The sequence below is a fragment of the Panicum virgatum genome, chromosome 4K (assembly GCF_016808335.1).
Source record: "Panicum virgatum strain AP13 chromosome 4K, P.virgatum_v5, whole genome shotgun sequence".
NCBI classification, from domain to species: Eukaryota; Viridiplantae; Streptophyta; class Magnoliopsida; order Poales; family Poaceae; genus Panicum; species Panicum virgatum.
The window spans coordinates 1,922,575-1,946,537 of record NC_053139.1 but is presented as its reverse complement, the minus strand read 5'-3'; the positions used below and the strand labels follow the sequence as shown (position 1 = coordinate 1,946,537).

Here is a 23,963-nt window from a genome sequence, read left to right as displayed (position 1 = left end):
CTGAAAAGATAAGAAGAGAAGCATATATGGAAGGTCAACACGTAAGACGAGAAGAATGGGAGTCCAGGTGATGATCAAAATATTCAGATTCAGAATTGTAACAGAACAAGCACAAGTTTCATAATAGATTCAAAACATTTCCATATTAATATCTCAATGACAAGGCACACATTAGAAAAAGTTATGCTTGATTCTTCACATGAGTGTTTCAGGGGTATGGATGTAAACATTTGGGTGTTAAACAAAGAATTTGCTAGGCAATTGAATGTGAAGCAGTCATAGTAAACTGTCTTAAAACATGAGAGCGTGCGGCAACTTTGTTGGTTTCACATAAAGACTCTTTGTAATGTTACCTTGCAGAGTCAATATGGTTGGCAGTTCTATTCAAGATATAAAGTAAGAAGTAGGAACAACGCCCAAAGCAAAAGCAGTTTTTCCCCCTTGAATTACAAGTGGTAAATTACGCACATACTAAGTCAGAATCACTTACAGTTCGACAAGTCTGTAAATGGATATACTCTTCAAATTGCGCATTCTGATGATAAAAGTAAAACTGTGATCCATTGATATCCACCAAAGAGTACAACAGGGTGACTGACCAGTCAGTTTTCTGTTACATTACTCCACCCAGAAAGGGAGAAAAAAAATCTGATCTCAAATTGCTTCTCCAGTAAGGACAGACACAAGAAAATCAAAAGAATTGATCCAACATTGCTCTTGCAATATAACAGTGCACACAAAAACTTGTGCCGTGGTACCAAAACTCCGGCAATCAGGCTTGGGATCTCGCCCCATCAGGCACCAGCTTCATCTGAAGCAATCACACAGGCAGATTCATCCAAGGAAGGATTGATCACAAGACGAATAACCATCCACGTTTGTAGCACACGAGCGTGATCACAGTCACCGCCGACCACACAGCCACGACCCACCGAGCTGCAAGCAATGCTGCCTCCTTCATTGCAACAGACCATCCAACGAGCCAGTCCAGTCCCTCAACACCCTCAAAGAAATCCTTCCCTTGCACCCGCCACAATGCAAGCAGTGACAGCACGAGCAGTGGCGGAGCGACGAGCTGCGTTGCCACGGCACAGAGGTGGTGGTTGTGCAAGAACACCTTGGCCCGGCCGTACTCTGTATCCGGGGAGCGGCTCGCGTGCAGCCGCTGGTACCAGCAGAAGACGGCCTCATTGAGGTACATCTGCACGGCCGCCCGTGCGGCCAGCAGCTGCAGCCCAGCCGCGGCGGCGAGCAGCCTCACCTCCTGCTCCGCGCCGTCCCCGAACCCGCAGCATTGCAGGATCGAGGCCACAGAGGAGACGAGGACGTCGAGGTGGAGGAGGAGGCGCGCGGGCGCCGACGACGCGAGCACCGCGAGCCCGGTGCGGGGCTGGTCGGTGCCGAGCCAGAACGCGCGCGCGAACCGCGCGGCCGGGAGCGCGGCAAGCGACGCGAGGGCGCCGGCGAAGGGGCTGGAGGAAAGCAGAGTTGCGACGAGGAGCGCTCCGAGGGCGGCGGCGAGCTGCGCGGGGCGCGGCGACGGGACGACGACGTGGCGGAGGAGCGCGACGAAGAGGTAGGCCGCGGGGACGAGCGGCGCGAGCGGGGAGGCCGCGGAGGCGGCCGGGAGGAGGAGCGCGGGCGGCAGGAGCGCGAGCGGCAGGAGGAGCGCGGCGTGGTAGGCGCCGAAGTGGGGGCGCGAGGCGAGCGTGGCGTGGGAGAGGCGGAGGCGGTAGAGCTGCGCGGAGGTGGCGTCGAACGCGTCCTTGGCGGCGGCGGCGGCGGCGGCGGCGGCGCGCTTGGAGGAGCCCTTGGCGGGGGCGGCGCTGTCGCCTGGCGGGCGCAGGACGGCGCGCGGGGTGTTGGAGGGGACGGCGTCGGGGTGGATGTAGGTGTGGAGGGCGTAGAGGAAGAGGGAGGGGACGTGGAGGAAGTGGGCGGCCGCGGCAAGCGCGAGCCCCGCGGCGGCGTGGAGCAGCGCCGGCGGGATAGGGATGGGGAAGGAGAGGGACACGGCCATCGCCGGCGGCCGGAGCAGGTAGGTGGGTAGATCACTGGATCTGACTTCTGAGGCTTTCTCCAACGGCTCCACCGTCCAACTCCCCCTATACGTAGTATTTAATATATTTTACTATCTTCCTTTAAAAAATTCCTCCCTCTATAAATCCTCATCTTCAACTATTCCCCTACCTATTCCCTCTATACCAACTACCATCCATTTTTAAATCATATTCACTTCACAATCCAACAGAACATATTTCGACCATACGCGAGCCGTATTCGTACGATGAACAGTGCAAATGTTCATCAGTGGACGTTTGTAGGGTTCGGACGAACTAAAAAAATTAGAAAGTCATTATACCTGTATAAATTATATTTTGCAACTAGGTTTTAGGTACACAAACCGTTTCTAACGATGAGGAATACTCATATATTTTGTTTTTTCATACAAAAGTTGCGAGATGGCTAGGATGAGATTGTTCTCCTCAGTTTTCCTCTTTTTCCTGCCACGGAGTTGGTCCTTCTTCCCGGGCGCGCCAACGGCCACCAACTCCGTGCCAGCAGGTGGGGGAGCCCGTACGCCCCCTCCCCCACCCATGGGGGGAGTGATTGGGGGGCGCCGTTGGAGGGGAGAGGGGATGCACTGTGCACTGAATGTAGGGGGAGGGGGACATTTACGGGGTAGCGTTGGAAGCAGCCTGAGTGGGTGAGGCGACGGAGAAAGCAGAGTGAGTGCAGTGGGAGATGGGGTTCCTATCTATCTTGTGAAAGATAGATAAGACATTTATTTTTAAAGTTCGCTTTGACCCATTTATCTGCTACAAGTATGTTCAATATTTTAATAAAATTAACTCAACATTTTGTTAAACATATTCAACATTTAATTTTCAAAATGTTGAAACTGTAAAGATAAAATATTGAAATTGAAAACACGAAATGTTGTAAATGCGAAAATAAAAATATTGGAGGTTTCTTCTCTGACGAGCTTCTTCGACGGCGGCGTGCGCGGGCGCAGCGCGCGACACAGTAGCGGCTGCGGCAGCACGGCAGCATAGCAGCGCGGTAGCAGCGGCACGCGGCGGGCAGGCGTGCGGCGGCGGACGACGGGCAAGCACGGCGCTCGCGATCGGCGGCGGGGCGGCGGCGCATCCTGAGAAAGGGAGCAGGAGGAAGGAGAAAGCTAGGGTCGAGGAGATCTAACGGTTGAGGTGATTTGCACGAATCTCAAATATTGGAAGGTGGGGAAGAAAAAATCTTCCGGAAAATATATAGGATTTGCGGTGGGAGATGGCCGATGAGCGTGGGCGGGGTATGGGCCGGGTTTCGGCATGTGATGCTGTGGGCTTTAGATCTGGGCTTCTTTGGACATCTTTTATCTGGGCTTCACTGGACTTATTTTCTCTTTTGTTTTCCTTTGTTTTGCAAAGGGGAACTGAAACTGATTTTTTTTTCCTGACGGGAGAGAATTGAGACTAACCTGTGTGTAGGGCTGCAAGGGGACCGGGTCAAACCTTTTCCAACGTCGCCCCGCTCCTCAAATCAGCCGATGGATCAAAGCGGACCGACCCTAAGAAAAAGAGGAGCGGCAGGGTCATTATCCTATTGACCCCCGGAGACCCTAGGGCCGACCCTCCACTCTTAAATGCTTCTTGCCGCAGCCTGGTTCCGTAGCGATTCCAGCTCCTTGCAATTTCCCTGTTGTTTAATCATTGAGCAAGTATATGCATGCATTAAAGAGGTCGCTAGTGCTGAGAGTAGGGGTGGTAATGGGCCATGGCCCTAATGGCCTCTTCACAGCCCAATAAAGCCCTAAAAATTTTTAGTTCAAAAATACATATGTTTAGAGCTCGGCCCTTTTAGAGCCCGATCCTTAGATTTTCTAGTTCAAAATGTTAGACCCTTTACCACCCCTAGCTGAGAGTTAACCAGCCATTAGCCCTCCTGCTCTGTTAAGTTTTGTTTTTGCATGTGCACTATGACTTGCTAGACTAGCTAGCTAGGGAGGTTCAACCCGTGGTGCTCCACGGATCATCTCTGGCCAAATGGAAGGAGGGGCGGGTTGACACTTGACCCTGTCTTTGATAAAATGGGGCAGCGGATCAGCATCAGGAGCACCCCGCTCCGCCCCCTTTGCAGGCCTACCTGTGTGTGCCCATGTGAGAGGTGGTATTTTGCTCACGGGAATTCGACAGAAAGCGACGGCTACAACTGAGAAGCTTAGAAGGTTTTTTTTTTGGGGGTTCTAGAACGGTTAGAAGTTGAGTCTAAAGCTGCCACAACTAACTCAGCTTGTCTGCAGCAAGGTTAAGCTACGACATGATTGTATGAACAAGCTCAGAATGCAGAAATTGCTGCACTCAAGGCCCAAAACTTTTAGGGACATCTCATTTCAATTTAGTACTGTCGAATCAAAACTATTTAACAACTTGCATACTATAACACAGACAGATTGCAAAAATGCAGCAGCATATTAGCCGCAATCATAGCGTCAAAAGATGAAGATTATTATTTCTTGCTCTTAACAAGATTCGTGATGATTCTAAGTACACGGAAACCACAAATAATGCCTGATGTTTTGTGTTTCAAATCTAACAGAGAAACACTCGACAAAGTTGGACAGATCAGTGCCCAGACATTCAGATAAAAACACCATAAATATTATTATTGCGTTATCATACAATTGGGTACACTAATCACAGCGTGCCTCCTCAATAACCTGGAGGTAGAGTAGCAAAAAACTCATGGCAGTTTCTTTATTTCTGGGTGGCCAAAATGAATAAAAGGTTCACAGACTGAATAATGGTACAGCATGTTGGATTTAATTATTTTCAACAGAAAGCTCACTCCCCACTCAGGATGGGGTTGATCAAAGGCTTCATCTGAGCAAGGTAAACGATGGCATACCTATACAAGAATATTAATGCATGGTTAGCAGAAGAACGAAGGAGTATCAAGACTCAAAACCACCAAAAGAGTGAGTGTTGATTCAGCAGAAACTTAAGGTTCATGCAGGGATGTGGCAACAAGTAGAAAGAAGGTTTATTTTTAAAGAGAATTTTCCAAAACTTCTACACATTCTTTTTATGTGATTTCCATGATTCGAACAAAAGTGGATTCTACGACATGATCCTCCCCATAAAGCAGGAACAGACACACCCAGATAGTATGGCGCTCTGGGAAAATGTCAACCATGTCTCCAGTTCTACCTTCTCCACAAACTTCTCTCTATCTAGTTAACTAGAAACAGATACTTTGTAAAAAAATGAATTCACAACAAACTTCCCGGCATCAAATTGCTTGTGTAATCAATAGAATTTAAAGTGAACATGTAGAAAATAAGAACCAATTGAGAGACTGCTTATCAAGATCAGCAGCATGTTGGAACTAATGCTTCAGAAAAAAATATTACTACAACTAGTACCCACTGCTGATGTTGGCCTTACAATAATATTGTCAAAAGTTTTACGAGAATAGGATACAATTGTCCTAGTCATGTAAGAGAGTAACTGTGTAAGAGACCCAAATATTGTCATGCACCCAATTGTCAGATTTATATTTTTTAGCTGTGAGTAACCTCATAAAAGCAAAGGCAACTTTATGAAGTAAAAGAAAAATGCATGGGAAAGAACTTACATCATCCAACAACAAATTACAGCCGTAGTCACCAAGGTCAAATGGAATCTGCATAACATGAATAAGCAAAGTTGAATCAATATGCTATAAGAATTACCTAGGAATTTACAAACTAGCTAAAAAAGGTATAAATAAAGAGACTAATAATTTGTACATTTTGAGCAACCCAAAATTGCTGCAAGACAAAGGTAAATGGCCAGATGGCAATTGCAAAGTTGGAGAAAAGCTGCTAAAGATAAACAAAGTCTCTGAAATATAACAATAGGGAAAACGAGTATATATTGTAATAATTAAGAAAATAAAATGGGTATTTTTTTTCCATGGGAGCACACAAGTGCAACTGTCATAGTGATCCACATTGAATGCACATATGTCCATCTCCTCTCACAATGTATGCGACCAAAATATAGAGAGAATCATATATTCATATGTGCGATCCTGGCATTCATATTCGAGAAACATTAAACCAATGTTGATCTATGGTAAAATGCGCGCATATATTTTTAGCAATCTTCTTATCATTTGATTTCGAATGAACTAAAACTCTGCGCGAGTACCCAAAAACAGGCCGCAAAATCCCAGACAAATATTATCAAAATTGCGACGAAAAGCAACTCGAGTCAGCAGCAGCGAAGCAAACTCTGCCACTAAGGGGTTTTTTTTGTTTTTGTTTTTGCGGACGAACTAAAGATGAGCGTTGAACAAGTTTAGGTTTAGTTTAGGTTTTCACCGACAAGTACTACTACAGAGTCCGATCAGCTAGATTGCAATGGACGGCTGACCACTGGATCTCAGAAAGCCAAGCTCTAAAGCTAGCCAATCTGCCCCAAATCTAGATCGAAAACCCCCAGACCAAGACCACGGCGATCGATCCGCGGTCAAACCCGCCAAATCTGGCACACTCGGGGCCCCAAGTCCCAATTCCCCATGCCCGCTACCAAACCCACAAGCACAACACGCAGGATCACAGGCCGGCGGGATCGGATCGAGGAGGGAAGGGAGGGAGAAGCTGGGGGCTTACAGGTTGGTGGATGGCCCGCGGTTGCAGCAGAGGAGCGTGAAAAGGTAGGCGACGACGCCGGCGAGGAGGAAGATGACCGTGGACACCCAGAACCCCATGGTGGGCGCGGCCTCGACGAGCGGAGCCCCCCTCACGCGCGGGTGCTGCTTCCTCTCTCGCTCGCTGGAGATCGCCTGGTCGGGGAAGGAGACGCGACGCGACAGGCCAGGCCTAGAGATGGAGAGAGGCGGAGTTGCTGTCAGCCACGTCACGTGCTTCTGGATCGCGATTCGTTTACGGGCTCGAGATGGACTTGCATGAGATGCTGGGCTGGAGGCATTATGGGCCAGGCCAGGCCTCTTTTTTGTTGTCAGTGGTGGACGCGGCCTTGTTTCGAAACGGAAACAGAAGAAGTTCTTCGGTCCAAGAAGAAAACTGCAACCTATTTCCTGCTTCTCCAAATTTTACATACTATAAAAAAAATCTACAAGTTCAAGGATGGTGATGCCCGTTCAAAAAAAAAAGGTCATGTAGCCAGCTCTACTATGTAATCCAGATAAAAAAGCCCTTTGAGGCTTGTAACAAGCTAAATTTGTAAAATTATATGAGATCATTTTCTCACCATTGTACGAATTGAAATTGTCATTCAACTCGTAACATCCTCTTCTGCACAAATTAAGGGGGTTACGGAGTTTCTATGAACAGTTGAGACAGCTCAAAATCACATTTCAGTGCATAAGACTTGCCCCGACAACGCAAACAAAAAGACCCGATATAATAAATTGTAATAAAATATCTAGTGCTACCACTTACCACCCCTTTTGGGTCCTAATCATACTGCCACTACCACTAGGAAAAAAAATGGTGCAAGGAATCACAGAGTACTCCCAAAACCCTCCCATCATCCGACATAATTTGGGTTTGATAACTCAAACCCACCCACATGTGTTCTTGATGGATGCCACGTCCTGCTGCTGATGTAACCCTGGATCACGTAATCGACCAACAAATTTTGCCCTGCTGTTTGTCCAACAGAAAGTATATTCAGACCAACTTTGCCAAATTTGTTTTGACCAGTCATGTGTGCTTACTCTGAAATTGGAACTTTGCAAGGTCGCTGTCAGGTGTCAACAATCATAGCGCAAGTCATAGCTCCCAATTCGAGGGGGACTCCGTTCCAGGCTGCGTTCTCGTTTCAAATTCAGACGTTTGATTTGATCTCCGTCGGCGATCGCGGCGGCCGCCGCGAATTCAAAAACTTTTACGAGTTTGCTTCGAAGCAGCGAGCCGTTTATTTAGACCTCTTCTTTCCGAGACGAAAACGAATAGGAATAAGAAGAAGAGCAAGTCAGCCATCGCCATCGTCCAGAGCTAGTTCATTTGGCCTCAGGTAGGCCCGCGCGAAGGCGCCAAGAACGCGCGCCAGGCCAGCAAGCTGCTTCGCGCTAAGTTAACCTGCCTCACGAGCTAACTTTCTGTGCGGCTTCGCGAGCCCCCCAATGGAAGAAGCGAAGCTGCTCCTCGTCCTCCTCCCGCCTCCCTCATACCTTCCCCACCCCGGCTGTGCCCTCCCAACCATGCGCCGGTATAAACCGCCAGGCGAGGCCACCTGCCCGCTTTACTCTTGCTCCCGTGATCGATCGAGGTCGAGGCAATGTCGTCGTGGCGGTTCCTTCCCAAGAACGGCGTGGCCGCCGGCGCCGGCGAGGACGCGTCCTTTGACGGCGGCGTCGCGCTGGAGGTGACCGTCCTGTCGGCGGACTCGCTGCGCCTGCCGCCGTCGTACTCGCCGCTGCCGCGCCGGCTGCGGCCGTACGTGACCGTGTCGTCGGACGCGCCCGCGTCGGCCTGCAGCACGGCGGTGGCGGCGGGTGGCGCGCCCAGCGGCGAGCACTCGTGGGGCGACACGCTGGTGGTCCCCGTGGGCGCGGAGTTCCTGGAGGGCCGCGCCAACGTCCGGGTGGCCGTGCTCTCGGAGGCCACCTGCCGGCTCGTCGGCGCCACGCCGCTGGGGTGGTGCGGCATCCCCGCGGGCGACGTGCTCGACGGCCTCCGCCCGCCGCGCGCGCTCCGCCGGCTCAGCTACTCGCTGCGGTGCCCGCGGCGCGGTGGCGCGGCGCCCCCCGCGTGGGGCCACGGCGTCGTGCACCTCGCCGTGCGCGTGCTCGGCCTCGGCGGCGACGGCGCGCGGCGCGCGGCGCCTGCAGCGGCGGCGGCGGTGGCGCCGGTGCAGCAGGGGTGGTGCCGCGTGGCGATGGGCATCCCGGTGTCCGGGGCGTCGTCCGCGGCCGCGTCCGCCGTCGTCGGGATGCCTATGTCGTGGGGCGCGACGTCACGGTGAGGGCGCGCAGCGAGGGTGGATGATTGGAGGAGACGGCGGCGACTAGCCGTGGAAAACCGGCGGAAGAACTTGTGCCATCGCTGCGACCAGGTTGCGGTTGCGCCCCTTTCCCGGCGTCACGACGAGGAATAGCGGCGGGAAAAGGAGGCTAGTGCGTGAGTCAAACCAACTGGTGTGGCTTCCATGCAGCTACCTGGCTGGGTTAAATGTGTGGCCGGTTTGTAAGGCTGACGTGTGGGACCGGAACTCATAGGTGTACATGCAGTTTAGGAAGGTTCGTGTTGAATAGTGGCTTCGTAATCGTAAATTTCCTGTGCTACTTAAATTAATCGAGGTGATCTACTACGAACGAACAAATGGTTATTACCGTTTGGCGAACCCTACAAACTTCCTCCAAACCTACAAACTTCCTCCAATTAATGCAAACCATTCTACATGGAGGGCTGCGGATACTATTAGAAAAAATAAAAAATGTTCAAGTATTGTACCAATATGAAAGAGACGGGAAAAAAACTTTTACTAAGAACATCTCCAGCAGTTTGGCAAATCGAGTTGCCATCTTTGATTTTTGGCAAAAACATTAAAAATACTCCTCCAACAGTTTGGCAAAAGACTTGGCAATTTTTGGCAACTTGGGAAAAACCAGCCTCCAGCGCGTAAATATACGCGCGCGGCGCGTGGTTGGCATCGTGGTTTCTAGTCAGGTGGGAGGGTGAAAAAAGAAATAAATAACAGAGAAGGGTTCCTAATTTAAGTTTTCAAGAGGTGAAAGGGCATAAATATAATTTTATTTCTCTCTCAGGGTTCCTGATGTAAGTTAGATTTGGATTTAGCAAGTGAATTATGCCAAACTGTTGGAGATAAGTTATTTTTTTACTTGGTATATATTTTTAGAAGTTGGCAAAACACAAGATATGCCACGTAAAATATGACAAACTCTTGGAACTTCCTTCAGCTATCGTTTGCGCGCATATATAACAAGTACATACTGCAGTAGACTGGGAATCTATTAACTATAATTTAGACTATAGTTTAGACACAAATCCATATTGTCCGTTTGGAACTCCATATAGAATCCATGTGGCCCGTTTGAAACTTTGGAATTGAATTCCATTCTAATAACTATTATTTAAACACAAATCTATTAAGCTACTATAACTATATACGAAATATATATTTGTATACTATTGTTAGCCATACGAGGGAGATATTTATGTGCTACAATTCTTTGTCGTCAACCCTGGTCGCCGTGGGAAGTTGACCATAGGCCGCGCACAGCAAAGTCTTTGTCGTGTGCTTTTGTGGGTTCGCTGTGTGCTTTGGACATATGGCAAATCAATCGTTTCCGGTAGTGAAGGGAGGCATGATCGATCACAAAGGATTATTCTCTAATTTGTCTGTGCTTTTGGTAGATTAATTTCGGCGATAAAAGATGAGAGAAACCAATGATTCCAAATGTGTGACCAGCTGGCCCGTGCAATAATTGTGCTAATATCAAGCTAGTTTGAATGTAATTGAAAGATCTTCATGCAATACAAACCTGCCAAATCCAAACATGAAGTGCAAAAGCAAACATCATAGAGCCAGCTAGCTAGGCCGGCAAGCGTGCAGTACAAGGTCATTCTCCGACGGGCCGCCGCCGCCGTACTTGCGAGCAAGCCACGCCCAGAACACGAGAAGCCCGGCGATGCACGCGGCGACGCCGCCCGTGCAGCCCATCAGGACGCGGCGGTCCTCGACGCCGACGGCCAGGACGGCAGTCACCATCGCGTTGAGAGCGCCGACACCGACGGCGCAGACCCCGATCCAGGTGAACCTCCGCTGCACGGCCGCCGGCGCGCGCGGCAGGAACAGGTCCGTGTACGACATGACCAGGAGGGCCAGCGACAAGTAGGCGCCGAGCGAGGCCCAGAGCGGCAGCCGCCACGGGGCGCCGGCGAAGAAGGAAGGCGAGATGGCGCGCCTGTAGGCGTAGGCCACGCCCACGAAGTAGCCGATGATTGCGACCTGGAAGAAGACCGCCATGGCCCATGTCTTTGCACGGCACACGTGGTGCGGCGCTGACGCAGCCATGGATGCTCAAACGCCGAGCTAATGGCGTGTGCTTGTGAGAAAGCTATCGCGTGCCCCCGTGTGTGTTATCTATAGGCCCAGAGTTCAATCTACAAGGCATATATGGAAATTGAAAGATGATTCAAAGAGGTCGATCTTGCTTCAAAGATGGCAAGACCAACCAACCAATGTATTCCATCCATTCTGGCAGCAACAAAATGTATCAGGACCTCAGACAGCAGTTGTGGTGGACGAGAATGAAGCGGGAAATCGCCCAATATGTGTCTGAGTGTGACATTTGTAAAAGGGTTAAAGCGAGCCACTTGAGGGCAGCTGGTCTTCTACAGCCACTGACTATTCCGTCAGGAAAATGGAAAGATATTAGTATGGATTTCATTGTCGGACTTCCCAAAACTGCAAAAGGGTATGACTCCATTTGGGTTGTAGTGGATCGCCTTACTAAGTCCGCTCATTTTATTCCAGTCAAGACTGGGTATAAATCCCACCAGTACGCCGAGCTGTACATTGCCCGGGTTGTGAGTCTTCATGGTGTTTCTAAAACCATTATATCCGATCGAGGCTCACAATTTGTTGCATGCTTCTGGGAACAGCTACAAGCATCTCTTGGTACTCAACTCATTCGCAGTTCTACTTATCACCCTCAGACCGATGGACAGACAGAGAGAATAAATCAAATTCTTGAAGATATGCTCCGAGCCTGTGCACTCACCTATAGTCAGAAATGGGATGAGTGTTTATCTTTGGCTGAATTCGCCTATAACAACAATTACCAAGAGAGTATCAAAATAGCTCCTTTTGAGGCTTTATATGGGCGGAGGTATAGAACTCCTTTGAATTGGTCAGAAGTTGAGGAAAGAAATTTCTTTGGGCCTGACATGGTTAGGGAAGCTGAAGAACAAGTCCAGCTCATTCAGAAAAAATTGAAAACTGCACAATCCTGCCAAAAGAGTTACGCGGACAAGAAACGTCAGGTTATCTCATTCCAAGTGGGGGATCACGTCTATTTGCGGGTATCTCCAATGAAAGGGGTCCAGTGATTCGGGGTAAAAGGAAAGCTCGCACCTCGCTATGTTGGGCCTTTTTCTTATCACCAAGCGATGTGGCCCGGTAGCATATCGCCTGGAACTTCCTGCACAATTATCCACGGTGCATAACATATTTCATGTCTCTCAGCTCAGAAAATGCCTCCGTGTTCCAACCAAGATCATTGATATAGAGAATGTGCAATTGGATCCCGATCTGGTATATCCAGAGCACCCAGTGAAAATTATTGATTGCAAGACCCGGGTCACTCGACATCAAACGAGCAACTTCTATTAAGGTGCAATGGAGTAATCACTCCGAGCGGGAAGCTACTTGGGAGACGGAGGAATTTGTTCGGTCTAAATGTCCTGAATAGCTACAAGCATATCAAGGTACCCACTGTAAGGATCACCGGGGTGTCCGACCCTAGAGGGGGAGGGGGTGAATAGGGTCGCTAATCGCTATTTAACCTAGGGCTCAAACTACTTGCATAAGATAAACCTAACACGTGCTACACATACTAGTTATGACTAAGGTTTATCTATGCTACCCTCTACTTACCCCTAAAAACTTGCAACCTATAGCCAATCCTAATCAAACTAACTAGGAAAGTAAAGGCATGCAAGATAGAGTAAATGCGGAAACGTAATACGGTAAGTAAAGAGATAAGTGCAAGAGGGATGCAAACTCCCCAGTAGACACGGTCATGTAACGTGGTTCGGCACAAACGCCTACGTCCACGGGACACCGAGGCTCTTCCGATCACGTCTTGCACTACGCCACCAAGGCGATGCCGGCAAGCAAAGGCAAGTGCCCACAAGACACTAAGTCTCGTGCACCGCCACCGTCTCTCTCGGTCACCCGGCCGAAATCCACTACGGAGCTCCTCCACCAAGGAGGGGGTCTCCTCTTCCCCCGCACAAAGTGTCGTTGCCACTCCACACCAAGTCGGAGGGTCACACGACGGATCACAAGGATTGCTTGCCGCAGCAAGACTTCTCTCAAGGGAGCTCTCGCAAGAACTAATCCCTATTACAAGCACTAAGCACTCTCACAAGTGTGCTTAAGCCTATATGATGTACAATGAAGTTCTATGGTGGTTGGAGATGATCTTTGACTCTTGTATACTTCCTTGGTCTCCAGCACCCTCAAATGAGCCGTGGGGTGGCATATATATAGCCCACACACCCCAAACTAGCCGTTGGAAAAAGGCTGACAAAAACCCTTAACGTCGGTTGATCCGACGCTCAACTTTTTGTCATCACCGGTTTAACCGATGAGTGCATTTTCCAACTAGCCGTTATACTTCAACGGCTACCTCAATCGACCGACGTAAACAACCGGTGAATGTAATAGAAACGTCGGTTTAACCGGTGAGTGTAGTTACTGAAAAACTAACTCTCTGGACAACTGCACCGACGTTCATCAATATGTAATCGTCGGTTTAACCGGTGTATAGAATTTTCTCTGTCTTCATCTGTCAATGCACCGACGTATGCAATTTCTTTAGCGTCGGTTAATCTGGTGTAAAACCCTAGCCCGCAGACCTTCTCTGTGATTGTACCGGTGAGTTCATTTTGCCCTACATCGGTTTAACCGATGATAGCAAAATGCCTCAATTCTTGTCCCTTGGACTGAAGAGCCTAGCTACGCCTATCTTCTCTTTGTAATCACTTGAAACTAAAAGCCTGAGAATGGTTTTCTTAACAATCATATTAGTCCAAGTGTTGTGTTGTCTATATCAATCACCAAAATATTATATTGAAATATGGCATGAGAGGCCATTTTCGCTACACCCACCCAATCCTATTTTTCAATTTGTCACGTTCATTCTAAATCTCGGGACAAGATTTCTTTTAGGGGTAGGATTGTAACACCATAGGTATTAATCACCTGTAATTAAACTAACCACAGTCATTAGTTCAAAACTCATGCGACAAATCACCAACTCAAACTTCATTATGTCAGCCTGAGCCTGACCGGTCTGGGCAACCGGTCTGACCGGTTGGGGGCTGACTCAACTATTTTATTGGCCTCACATCATGTAAACCTCACTCTCTCTCTCACCAACTTCCTCAGTCTTACCCCGTGCCCAGCTCGCCCTCTCGAGCTCCCTCTCCCTCCCCTCTCACCCAAACCCTAAGTCCTAAATCCTCCCTTTCCACTTGATTCCAAGGCCAAGGAAGGATCAAACCGGCGTGGGGGAGCTTCTTCTCCACGATTCCCTCCCTGGGATGCTTGGGATTCGAGTTCTTCGTGCAAGGAGGAGCTCACTCAAGGTATGCAGGCTCGTGTGAGTCGATCTCCTTTTCTAGATGATCTTAGGTGATTCCCTCTGGTCAAACACCTCCAATGGCACCCTGGAACTAGTGCCTAGAAGGATATTGGAATTAATGGGCGATTTTTGCCGCGCCAAGGATTCTAGGTTTGATCTGGGCAGGACCGGTCTGACCGGCATGAGTCCGGACAGTCCGGCCATTGGTTCGGATACTCCGGGTTTGTGGTGGCCTAGACATTTCGGGTTTAGGCCCGGAAACTCTGGACTTGGGAGTCCGGATACTCCGAGTAGGTGTCCGGATACTCCGGATTTTTGGTCTTGAGTCGCACAGAGGCCAGACCGGTCTGACCGGTTTGGTATACCGGTCTGACCGGTGTGGCAGTGGCTGAAAGGGGTTAGTAAGGGATAGTTAGTGTAAAGAAATGAAAACTAAGTTGGGTTATTGATTACTTATAATTTTTGCAAATCATGCATTCATTCTCTCGTATCATATGCATATGCACACGTGTAGCAGCCACGGCGGAGGAGATTGTATACAAGGTGGTTGCAGAGCCACAAGAGCCGCAGGGGCAAGCCCCGCAGCAGGAGATCCGTGGGGAGTCAGCCCAAGGCCCATCTCACCCTAGTACTGAGCAGCAGACTCAAGGCAAGCCCCGATGCACATCCTATTATTTGAAATTATGACACATATATATGTATTTATTACTTGTGCATTACATTTCAGGAGTTGATTGGAACCCTAGTTGCATGATCCCTAGGTTCCCTTGAGTTATACTAGTATGATAGGACGATAGAAGTGATATGCTTAATGGTTCTCGGTAGAAGACGAGTGATCCCTGGTCACTCGCGAGAAATAGGATGATTAGAAGTCGAGTAATCTCCGGTTACTCGCGAGATACAAGATATATTAATATTGCAGTATATGAGTTGTTGAATTTGATATGTAATGAAATGGAGAATTGAGACCGGACGGGAAATGATGAGGATATGTAGGTATGGCAGCAGGATATGGTTCCTGGGTGTCTTAGTCCCGTCTGAGTCGGTTAAGGACCGTACCATTGTTGGCCCTGCTGATCATGTTTGAATTGTAATAACCGCATACCGAGAGTAGGAGGTAGTCGAAACGGGTAAGCCGAGTACTGCCTTGCTTCGAAAGTACAGGAACCCGCACCCAACTCCTGGGGTAGTCGAGTAGTCGCGGAGAAATGGGGATGCATTGATTACTTTTGGTGGTCTCACGTTGAGCTCGGCTGACCATATGTCGTTGGGCTGGTTCCTGTAGTTCGAGACGGGGAGGGGAATGGTTGGCATGTATAGTCTGACGGGGCAAATACGTGCCGTGTTAGTTAGGTCCACATTGCAAGGTTAAATCGGATCTATTCGCCGTCAGTCGCTCTTGGATATGAGCACCTTGGTCGCCGAGTCACATCGTAGTGCTATGATGGGATGATAAGTTATATGTATATGAAGATTTTTACCTTAAATTAATAATTATTGCACCACCATGTTTGTTAGAGTTGGTCTATGCAAATGTTAGATTAGAGTTAATTTATATAGAGAATTTGGGGCAAAAATCATGAAAGTAAGGAATTACTTAGTCGCTTTTCTGCAAAATAACCACCAGCCAAATGCCTTGCATGTCTAGGTATGTGGGTTAAGTTATACCCACTGGTCGGGTAAGTCTTGCTGAGTATTAGTTGCTCAGGGTTTGTTGCTACCCAAATTATTTCAGGACCCCAGGACGTCGACTCCTGCCCCTGTTGTGTCAACTTCATCCGCCGGGATGCAGAGGGGTGGCAGGTCGTGGAGCGAGACCCTTAGATTAGGGAATTTGCGGGTTGCACGCGTGAGGGCTGAGGGTGCAACCCTCTATTTTTGCCGGACCGGTATGACCGGTATGTGTACCGGTCTGACCGGTGTTCGCGCCGAGTGTCTATGCAGACCGGTCTGACCGGTTGGGCAGAGGCAGCACACTCATGTAGTTGTAGGTCCTTTTCCTTTGGAACTTGGTTATTTCCGCTGTAAAATTTGTAAACCATGTAATTTATGTACATTATATAAGCTAATGTGTATTTGAACTCGGTTTGTGAAAACTCTTGTATCCTAGTCTGTCACCTTGTTATATTTTTAAATATATTGTCATGCTTGTACCATCTGCGCCCACCGTCGCGTGGGACTAACGGTGTTGTTTTGATCGGGCCGTGGGTTGAGAAAGAATCGCCAAATTAAGCCATTAACCTAATACGCCCGATGTATTCAAATGACAGCCGTTACGCTTAATTTGGAGTTTTAATTTGGCGGTTCCGTCTAGCAAACATACCACAACGGACACTACTACAGAAATTATTTTCACTCACCGCCGCCGCGTAGCTGGGACCTGCGGTGGCCCATGGCTAGGACCGGCGGTGAAAATGGTATCCACCGCCGACCCCAAAACCTACTGCACAGGATTTCAGTAAGAACAGAAATAACCCCCGCCCGTTGCTGCTGGACAAAACAGTAAACTGCACACATATATATAGTATATGTCGATCTAGTAAACCGTTGGTTGGTAGTTGGAACCAAGCCATCCTGTACAGAACAAAATACTGATTCTTGGAGATACTCTTCAGAGTTCATCAGACCTTACAAATCCACATTGCTATCAAGCCTTATACTCAGCGTCTAATTTTCTTCACTTCAGTAAAAGCACCATAACCAATGTGAAGTGCTTTTACTGAAGTGAAGAAAATTAGACGGGCAGGCGTGCATCATAAGGCTGCCCTGCCAACTCCGACGACGAGCTGTCGATCCTCTTCGGCGCCACCGTGGCAGGAGCAAAGTCCAACGGGTCGCCGCCGTACCTGCCGGCAAGCCACGCCCCGAACGCCACGAGCCCGACGACGCACGCGGCGACGACGGCGGTGCAGCCCGCCAGAACACGGCTGTCCCTGACCTGAAAGCCCAGGACGACGCCCACCATCAGGTTGAGAGCACCGACGCCGATGGCCCCGACCCCGATCTCCCGGAACTTCTCCATGACGGCCACCGGCGCGCGCGGCACGAACAGATCGGCGTAGAAGTCGACCAGAACGGCCAGCGACGCGTAGACGCCGTAGGAGGCCCACAGCGCCAGCCGCCACGGCACGGCGGAGAAGGAGGGGGAGATGCCGGACGTGAAGGCGTGAGCGATGGCCAAGAAGAAGCCTATGAACCCGGCCTCGATGAAGACGGCCAGCGTCCATATCTCACAACGCGACAGGTGCGCCACCTTCTCGCCGACGGTCTGCGGCTCCGGCGCCGGCGCCGGCCCCGCCGCGCTGGATGCTCGATCTTCCATCACGGCGACACAGGACTGTCGTTTCGCTGAGCACGGACGTTGCGTATGCCTGTGTTATGTTTATATAGAGGAAGGAATTGAATCAGCTAAACCATTGTCCTAGTCGATCAGGGTTACTAGATATGGAATTATTTTCCAGAGAAGATATGGAAATTAAACATCGATTCAATGGAGACATGGAGCACAGGAAAAGGAAAAGCAAGAAATTTAAGCCGAATACTACATGGATCGTTTTCCTTTTTTCGAGTGGAACGCCAGGGATCAGTCAGTTTGTGCGCCTGTGTTTGACGGGCCCACTCCTTCCACCTGGGCCGCAACTTCCTTTGTTTTTAAGGAAAACTATGGCAACCACCCAGGGTTGCCTGAACTTTATTGCTGATGAAACAATTTACATTAGCTAGAAATTACAAAGCAGAAGATCCAAAGACGGATCTTTAAGACCGAATAGGGAAAGAGAAGAAAAAAACTAAAGGTTGTACAGACTTGGGACTTTTTCTATCCTATCCTAGTGGGAAGTAGTTACTCCATTCAACAATCTTGGCCTTATCAACTTGTCTGTTGCATCTGTTGGTCGGTCCAGAGAAGGTCATCGCGATCATCGCCTGGAAATTTGAAGGTTGGACTCATCTCCATGCCGAAAAACTTTCACATTCCTACATTTCAAACTAAAATCGCATTTTCTACTCTACAAGAATACAAGACGACTACTGACTAGGATACTTCACACACATTCACATTTCAAACTATATTCCAATTCCACAAATTCTTCAACAGAAACAAAGGATCCTGAGTCAAAATCCAGAACCTTTTACAGCAAAGAATGTTCTTTCTTTTTAGTTCCTTTCTACAACACAACCACTCTACAACAAACCAATCAGACGTACACGTTACACCCATACTATGTACACCGCCATAAAATGATCTGCAAATGCCATCGATTAGCACAACGAACGCAAGAGAATCAAACAATCTGTCTGTCCCTGAGCAATCTACCTATCTGTACTTGCATAATACTGCACATTGTTCTAATGGTGATGCAGCTCCTCTGCATCTGCTAACACGCATCGAGCTGCAACTGCAACCCTGACGACCTTCAGGACAGGACGGCGGGAGGAGAGTAGAGGGGGAGGATGCCGATGGGCTGATCCGAATCCGTGCTCCGTTTCTTCTCCGGGCTGGACGACGCCTGGTGGTCGCCGGCGCTGCTGCAGCTCTTGCAGTGGCCACCGCCGGAGCAGGCGGCGCTCAGGTCAGGCTCGAGCCCGTCCTCTGCTTCCGAGGCTGCCCGTTTCCTGAACGAGGCGATCGCGCTCCGGCAGAGCGGGCACGGGATGCTTCCGGCGATCCCCGGCACGTCGTAGGACTTGATCACCGAGCACAGGTCCAGCGCGCACTTGACGCACAGCTCGTGCCCGCACACTGTCAGACATAACAGGATTAGCATCTGCAAGAACTGATTGTTCTCGTCAGGTTCAGGTGCGTGCGTGTGTATGAACAGTGGACTGACTGACAAACCTTCGGCAGCTACGTTGCAGGGTCTTTCCAGGCAGACTGCGCAGGCGTCGCCGTCGTCGACGACGCTGTCTGAAAACTCCGACGACGTGTTCAGAACCAGGCCACAATCCCTGCACGTTGTTCACCAACCAAACAGACAACGTGATCAGATCTCAGAAGAGGCTGCAGCACAAATCAATGGGTGCCTGCATTGCCAGCGCTCTTGATTCTTTGCCGTTACTGAAACGACAGGGATGGATGGGGTACCTTGCGAGGCTGAGCACGCTGGCGAGCGGCGACGACAGGTAGCCCGACGGCGGGAACTTGGGGATCGGCAGGTGCGACTTGGGGGACAGCACGTGCTCCAGCCAGTGGCAGCCCCACGTCCTGGCGACATCAACCGGGAGCCACCTGACTAGCAGAATCCTCGCAGGAATGAGCCACCAATAATCCGAGCACTCGATCGAAGGGAATGGGGAATTTTGCGGGGGAGGAGAAGAGATTAAGCTGAGCGGTTGATGAATTACCCGTTGCAGTTGACAGCAGTTCTGTCGGCGCCCCGCGACACGAGAATCTGAACCATAGCAGAGGCCGGCGTCACGTACTGAATCAGAGGAAGAAGAAGAAGGTCGAGTGATCCGGGGGCGAGAACAATGCGACTTGCCTGGCAGCACTTGACCTCGCCGCCAGCGGCGGCGTAGTGCAGCGGGGTGCTGCCGGCGCCGATGGACCCCATCGGCGACGCGACGCAGGGGAGGGTCTGCGCGGCGAGGTCGGCGTGCTCGTCGATGAGCAGGTGCACGCAGTCGGCGTGGCCGTGCAGCGCCGCGAGGTGCAGCGCCGTGACGCCGCCGCTGCCCGCCCTGTTCACGAACCGGCCGCCGTCGCCGGCGGCCGCGGCCAGCAGCAGCCTGGCGCACTTGACGTGCCCGCCGGCCGCCGCGAGGTGCAGCGCCGTCCGGCTGCTGAGGCTGTCCACCTTCGACACCTTCAGATTGCAATGCGAATTCAGTATGGATCACATCAGCACAACTGTAGCCAGTGGCAAAGGTGAGGACTGTGCCGCACTTACGTTGCATCCGAAAACCAGCAGCGTCTGAACCACCTCCCATTGGCCGAACCGGCACGCTTGCATCAACGCCGTCTTCAATAAACCACATGTGAAAAACGCGAGCATCGTATCATTAATGGATTCAACCTCAACGGATCAGCGCCGGAGACGTGTCGGTTGAGAAATTGACGTTGACGGTACAAAACAAACATATAAACAGAGGTCCGGTTTGGCATAGCTTCTCACCGTGGAAGATTGTACGACTCAAGCCCGAGCCGTGCAATCTTCCACAATGAATCGTAGGAGAGTTAAAATGCTGTTGGATTGGATGAGATGAGATTTCTTACTTGTCCGTAAATGTTTCGGGCGTTCGCGTCAGCTCCGTTCTGCAGCAGCAACGCAGCGATCTGAACAAAGAAGTTGGATATATAGCACGTTTAATTCTTTTCCAAAAAAATATATCAAGCTTAATTAAAAAAAAACATAATAGTTTGGCAAAAAACAAAAAAATAATAGTGGCATAATAATGGTTCACGTTTAATTAGTTGTGTCTGCAATGTCAAACACGTCCTTTTTCCTTTGATTGACTTCTGATACGACCGCATTAAAAATTTGGGAGCTGCTACACTAGTTGCTCGCTGTTGGATCGCACAGCGACGAGCGTGGTTGGAGAGCAAATCGATTGGTCTCTGATATTCAAGTGCACAAAAAAAATCCATTTTGCTTTCATTTTTTCCCAACGCTATGAAAAAAGTTTGCAACTTGTTGAGAGGCCTAAAAAAATTTGAAAACAAGCTAAGACCATTTCAAGTTTCTCCTGGAAGGAAAACGAAAACCAGTGGTAGATTTTGTGTCGCTGTCCAAGTACAATTGTGAGCCTCTACCAACTTGCAGGACGAAAATGAATCAAATAAAAAGTTGGATCCCCTATTAGCAGGCCAACTTGCTGAACGTTACATCTTTTAATAAAAACGTCACGGATTGTGTCCTGTCTCCTGTGTGTATGACCATGATCATTTCGGCAAAGATTTTTTTAGCTCTCATGTCACCTCATGAATTTATCTCAGAAACGCTTGATTGGCTGGAGAATTAAAGTTTTTTTTGTGTACGTGACAGTACAGATACTGAACCAGGGAGGAGGGGGAAAAAATCAAGGATGGGCATCTACCCGTGAGCATGTTTTGTTCACTTTACTGTTATATACATATACTGCACGTCTTGACTTCACTTTAACTATGTGCCACGTGTGCATGTCTCGAATGTTATCAGCTCCAAAACTCACCAACAACAAATTTAGATCAATAAGGAAAGGTAGGCATGGACTCGTGTAGACCTTGGAGATGATAGGAAAGGAAGGAGAGAACAAAAACTGAACCTTCAAACAGATTTAGGCCAAGAAAGCCTTGTTTATTTCCTGACTCGCTCTATATATAGCTAGCTAGCTATATCCCTTAAAATTAAACCAAATCAAAACTCGACAAAAATCAAATAAAACGTATATCAAATAAATTAAGGGAGAGTATGTACGTGCACACAAGCACGTATACTGCTTGGTGATCATCAGCATCAGACGACTCATCATCATCGTACCTCGTGGTGTCCTTTGGCGGCGGCGAGGTGGAGCGGCGAGTTGAGGCTGCCGAAGGCGGCGCACCGCGCGTGCCCCGGGTTCGCCTCCAGCAGCCGCCGCACCTCCGCCGCGTCGCCGTCCCTCGCGGCGGCCGCCAGCCGCTCGCCGAGTCCGGCGCACCCCAGGGCGTTGCCCATGCGCTCGCCGCCGATCGCCCGCCGCCGCCACCCGGCTTCTGTCTGAGCTACCAATAAGCCAGTTAATTAGCTCGAGTAGTTGCAGGTCGATCACTTGGAGCTTTGCTTTGGCTCTTTGGTTATTGCTGCCGTAGAGTAGGATGGCTCACACTACAAACGTGAGGAGCAGGAGCTCGCTACCTCTTGGTCGTTGGCAAAAAGCTAGCGATTCTGTTGAGCTAGCTAGTACACGGCGCTTCAGGTCTTATACACTCTGCTCCAGCTGCCGGCCATCTCTCTCTCTCTCTCGGTTTGGTAAGCGGCTAGCTGCTGGGCATTAGTGTATTAATCAGGTGCGCGGTCTATTCTTGCACAAACACCCTTGAGGACTTGTTGATTATGTGTGCGGTACCGAGTGGGTTAACTAGGTATGAACGTCTCTTCAAAAAATAGAGGGGGGGGGGGGGGGGGGGGGGGGGGGGGGGGGGTGACACAAAGGACAAGGACAAGCATAGCAGTAAGAACATCTCCGATATGATGTGTGGCTTGGTTCAGTTCGGTTCAGTAAGCATTCATTATTAACTCACACGGTCCGCATGGCAGCTAATTAGCCATTGCCTTTTTCTCTCTAATTAATAAGATCCCTCCACGGCTGCAGTGCAACAAACACGTCCTTTTTCTCTCCTGTCTCCTTTTAATTGTCTGCAGGGGATCGAGGACCTAACTCCTATTTAGAATATAATAAGTTAGATTTAAATATTTAATAATCATGAACTGCGAGATCAAACACGTGCAAGCAAAATTATATTGCGCGCGTTTGCTTTCAGTTGGAGTGTTAACTAACCTTATTGTTCCAACCTATTTCTGTAGCCGTTAGTTTATAATTATATAATGAACTGCGTTTCCAATATTTACGTAAATATATATTCGGCTAGTATAATTAAACGAGATGCATGCAATTCAATTCATGGTGACACCGGCCCTATCCACACTTATGATCAAAATAATAAAATAAGCAAGCCAAGTGTGTATCCATTGAAATATACTCCACTGTGATCGAGTAATATTGTAATAGATTGCCTCTTATTATCATCTGCAAAAAAATCGGTTCTCTTGTTATCATCATTAATTATGAAGAAAAGAAGGAGAAAAGCGACTGGATGTGACTGTCAGAAGGGAAGTGGTGCAGATGATGGGACGTACTAAGTGTTAAGCCAAATGTATATATGGTTTTGCTTGAATTGCACGAACATGAGTATTTTAACTGTTTGTTTTAACAAAGTATATATGAATGTGGTGTACATGCATGCATATATAGTGGGGTGTCGTAGAGACCGGAGACAGTTCTTTTTTTCAAAGAAAAACGTAGTAGGGTGCATATGAAGTATCACCTAATATAATTGGGGTAAGTAAAGAGAGCCAAAAGCTAAATACAAATAATTAATAGCTTGGCATCAATTAACTGAAGGACAACAAGACATGCCAGTCGTCTGAACTCTGAACATAGATACTATATACAAATCTTTGGTCCATGCTGTACCGTATCCTCAAAAGAAATGTTTTCTCTATCGCATTATTATTAGGGAACATATCTGGTGGAAACCATAATTTTATGAAAACCCATGCAAAATATGGCAAAAAAGTTGTCTAAATTCACCAAAAAAATCACACATGTAGATGATATGATGATGCACAATCTTGTAAAATATCTTGTCCAAACTCGACTTCGTCTGTGAGATATAAAAATAACAAATTTCTAACGAATTCGAGTTTGGATAAGATATTTTACAAAGTTGTGTATCATCATATCATCTACATGTGTGATTTTTTGTGTGAATTTATACGGCTTTTTTGTCGTGGTTTGCACGGGTTTTCACGGAAGTTGTGGTTTGCACTAGATACGTTCCCTTATTATTACTACAACCTGTATTATTCAACACGGACCAAAGATTTATGTCGTGTGGACCCAACAGGCCGGTTTCAATGTGCAGATGTAGCAAGCAG

At 48.9% G+C, this 23,963-nt stretch overlaps 4 protein-coding genes across 4 annotated transcripts; 1 reads left to right on the top strand and 3 right to left on the bottom strand.

Moving 5' to 3' along the window:
* Positions 1-539: 539 nt before the first annotated feature.
* LOC120702462 lies at positions 540-2,074 on the bottom strand. Its single transcript, XM_039986273.1, has one exon. The coding sequence runs from the start codon at positions 2,018-2,020 to the stop codon at positions 854-856; it is 1,167 nt and encodes a 388-aa protein (XP_039842207.1). The 5' UTR covers positions 2,021-2,074; the 3' UTR covers positions 540-853.
* A 2,555-nt stretch (positions 2,075-4,629) lies between these two features.
* On the bottom strand, positions 4,630-6,922 carry LOC120702461 (V-type proton ATPase subunit e1-like). Its single transcript, XM_039986272.1, has 3 exons — positions 6,656-6,922; positions 5,635-5,682; positions 4,630-4,905 (listed from the first exon to the last, which is right to left on the bottom strand). The coding sequence occupies exons 1-3, from the start codon at positions 6,751-6,753 to the stop codon at positions 4,842-4,844; spliced, it is 210 nt and encodes a 69-aa protein (XP_039842206.1). The 5' UTR covers positions 6,754-6,922; the 3' UTR covers positions 4,630-4,841.
* A 1,149-nt stretch (positions 6,923-8,071) lies between these two features.
* LOC120704985 lies at positions 8,072-9,356 on the top strand. Its single transcript, XM_039989535.1, has one exon. It carries the CDS (start codon positions 8,289-8,291, stop codon positions 8,973-8,975), a length of 687 nt encoding a protein of 228 aa, XP_039845469.1. The 5' UTR covers positions 8,072-8,288; the 3' UTR covers positions 8,976-9,356.
* Positions 9,357-18,398: 9,042 nt separating this feature from the next.
* Positions 18,399-22,282, bottom strand: LOC120702460 (probable E3 ubiquitin-protein ligase XBOS36). Its single transcript, XM_039986271.1, has 9 exons — positions 22,161-22,282; positions 21,804-22,022; positions 20,561-20,620; positions 20,235-20,306; positions 19,827-20,150; positions 19,690-19,736; positions 19,430-19,573; positions 19,184-19,293; positions 18,399-19,087 (listed from the first exon to the last, which is right to left on the bottom strand). Exons 2-9 carry the CDS (start codon positions 21,978-21,980, stop codon positions 18,762-18,764), a joined length of 1,260 nt encoding a protein of 419 aa, XP_039842205.1. The 5' UTR covers positions 21,981-22,022; positions 22,161-22,282; the 3' UTR covers positions 18,399-18,761.
* Between the last annotated feature and the right edge of the window lie 1,681 nt (positions 22,283-23,963).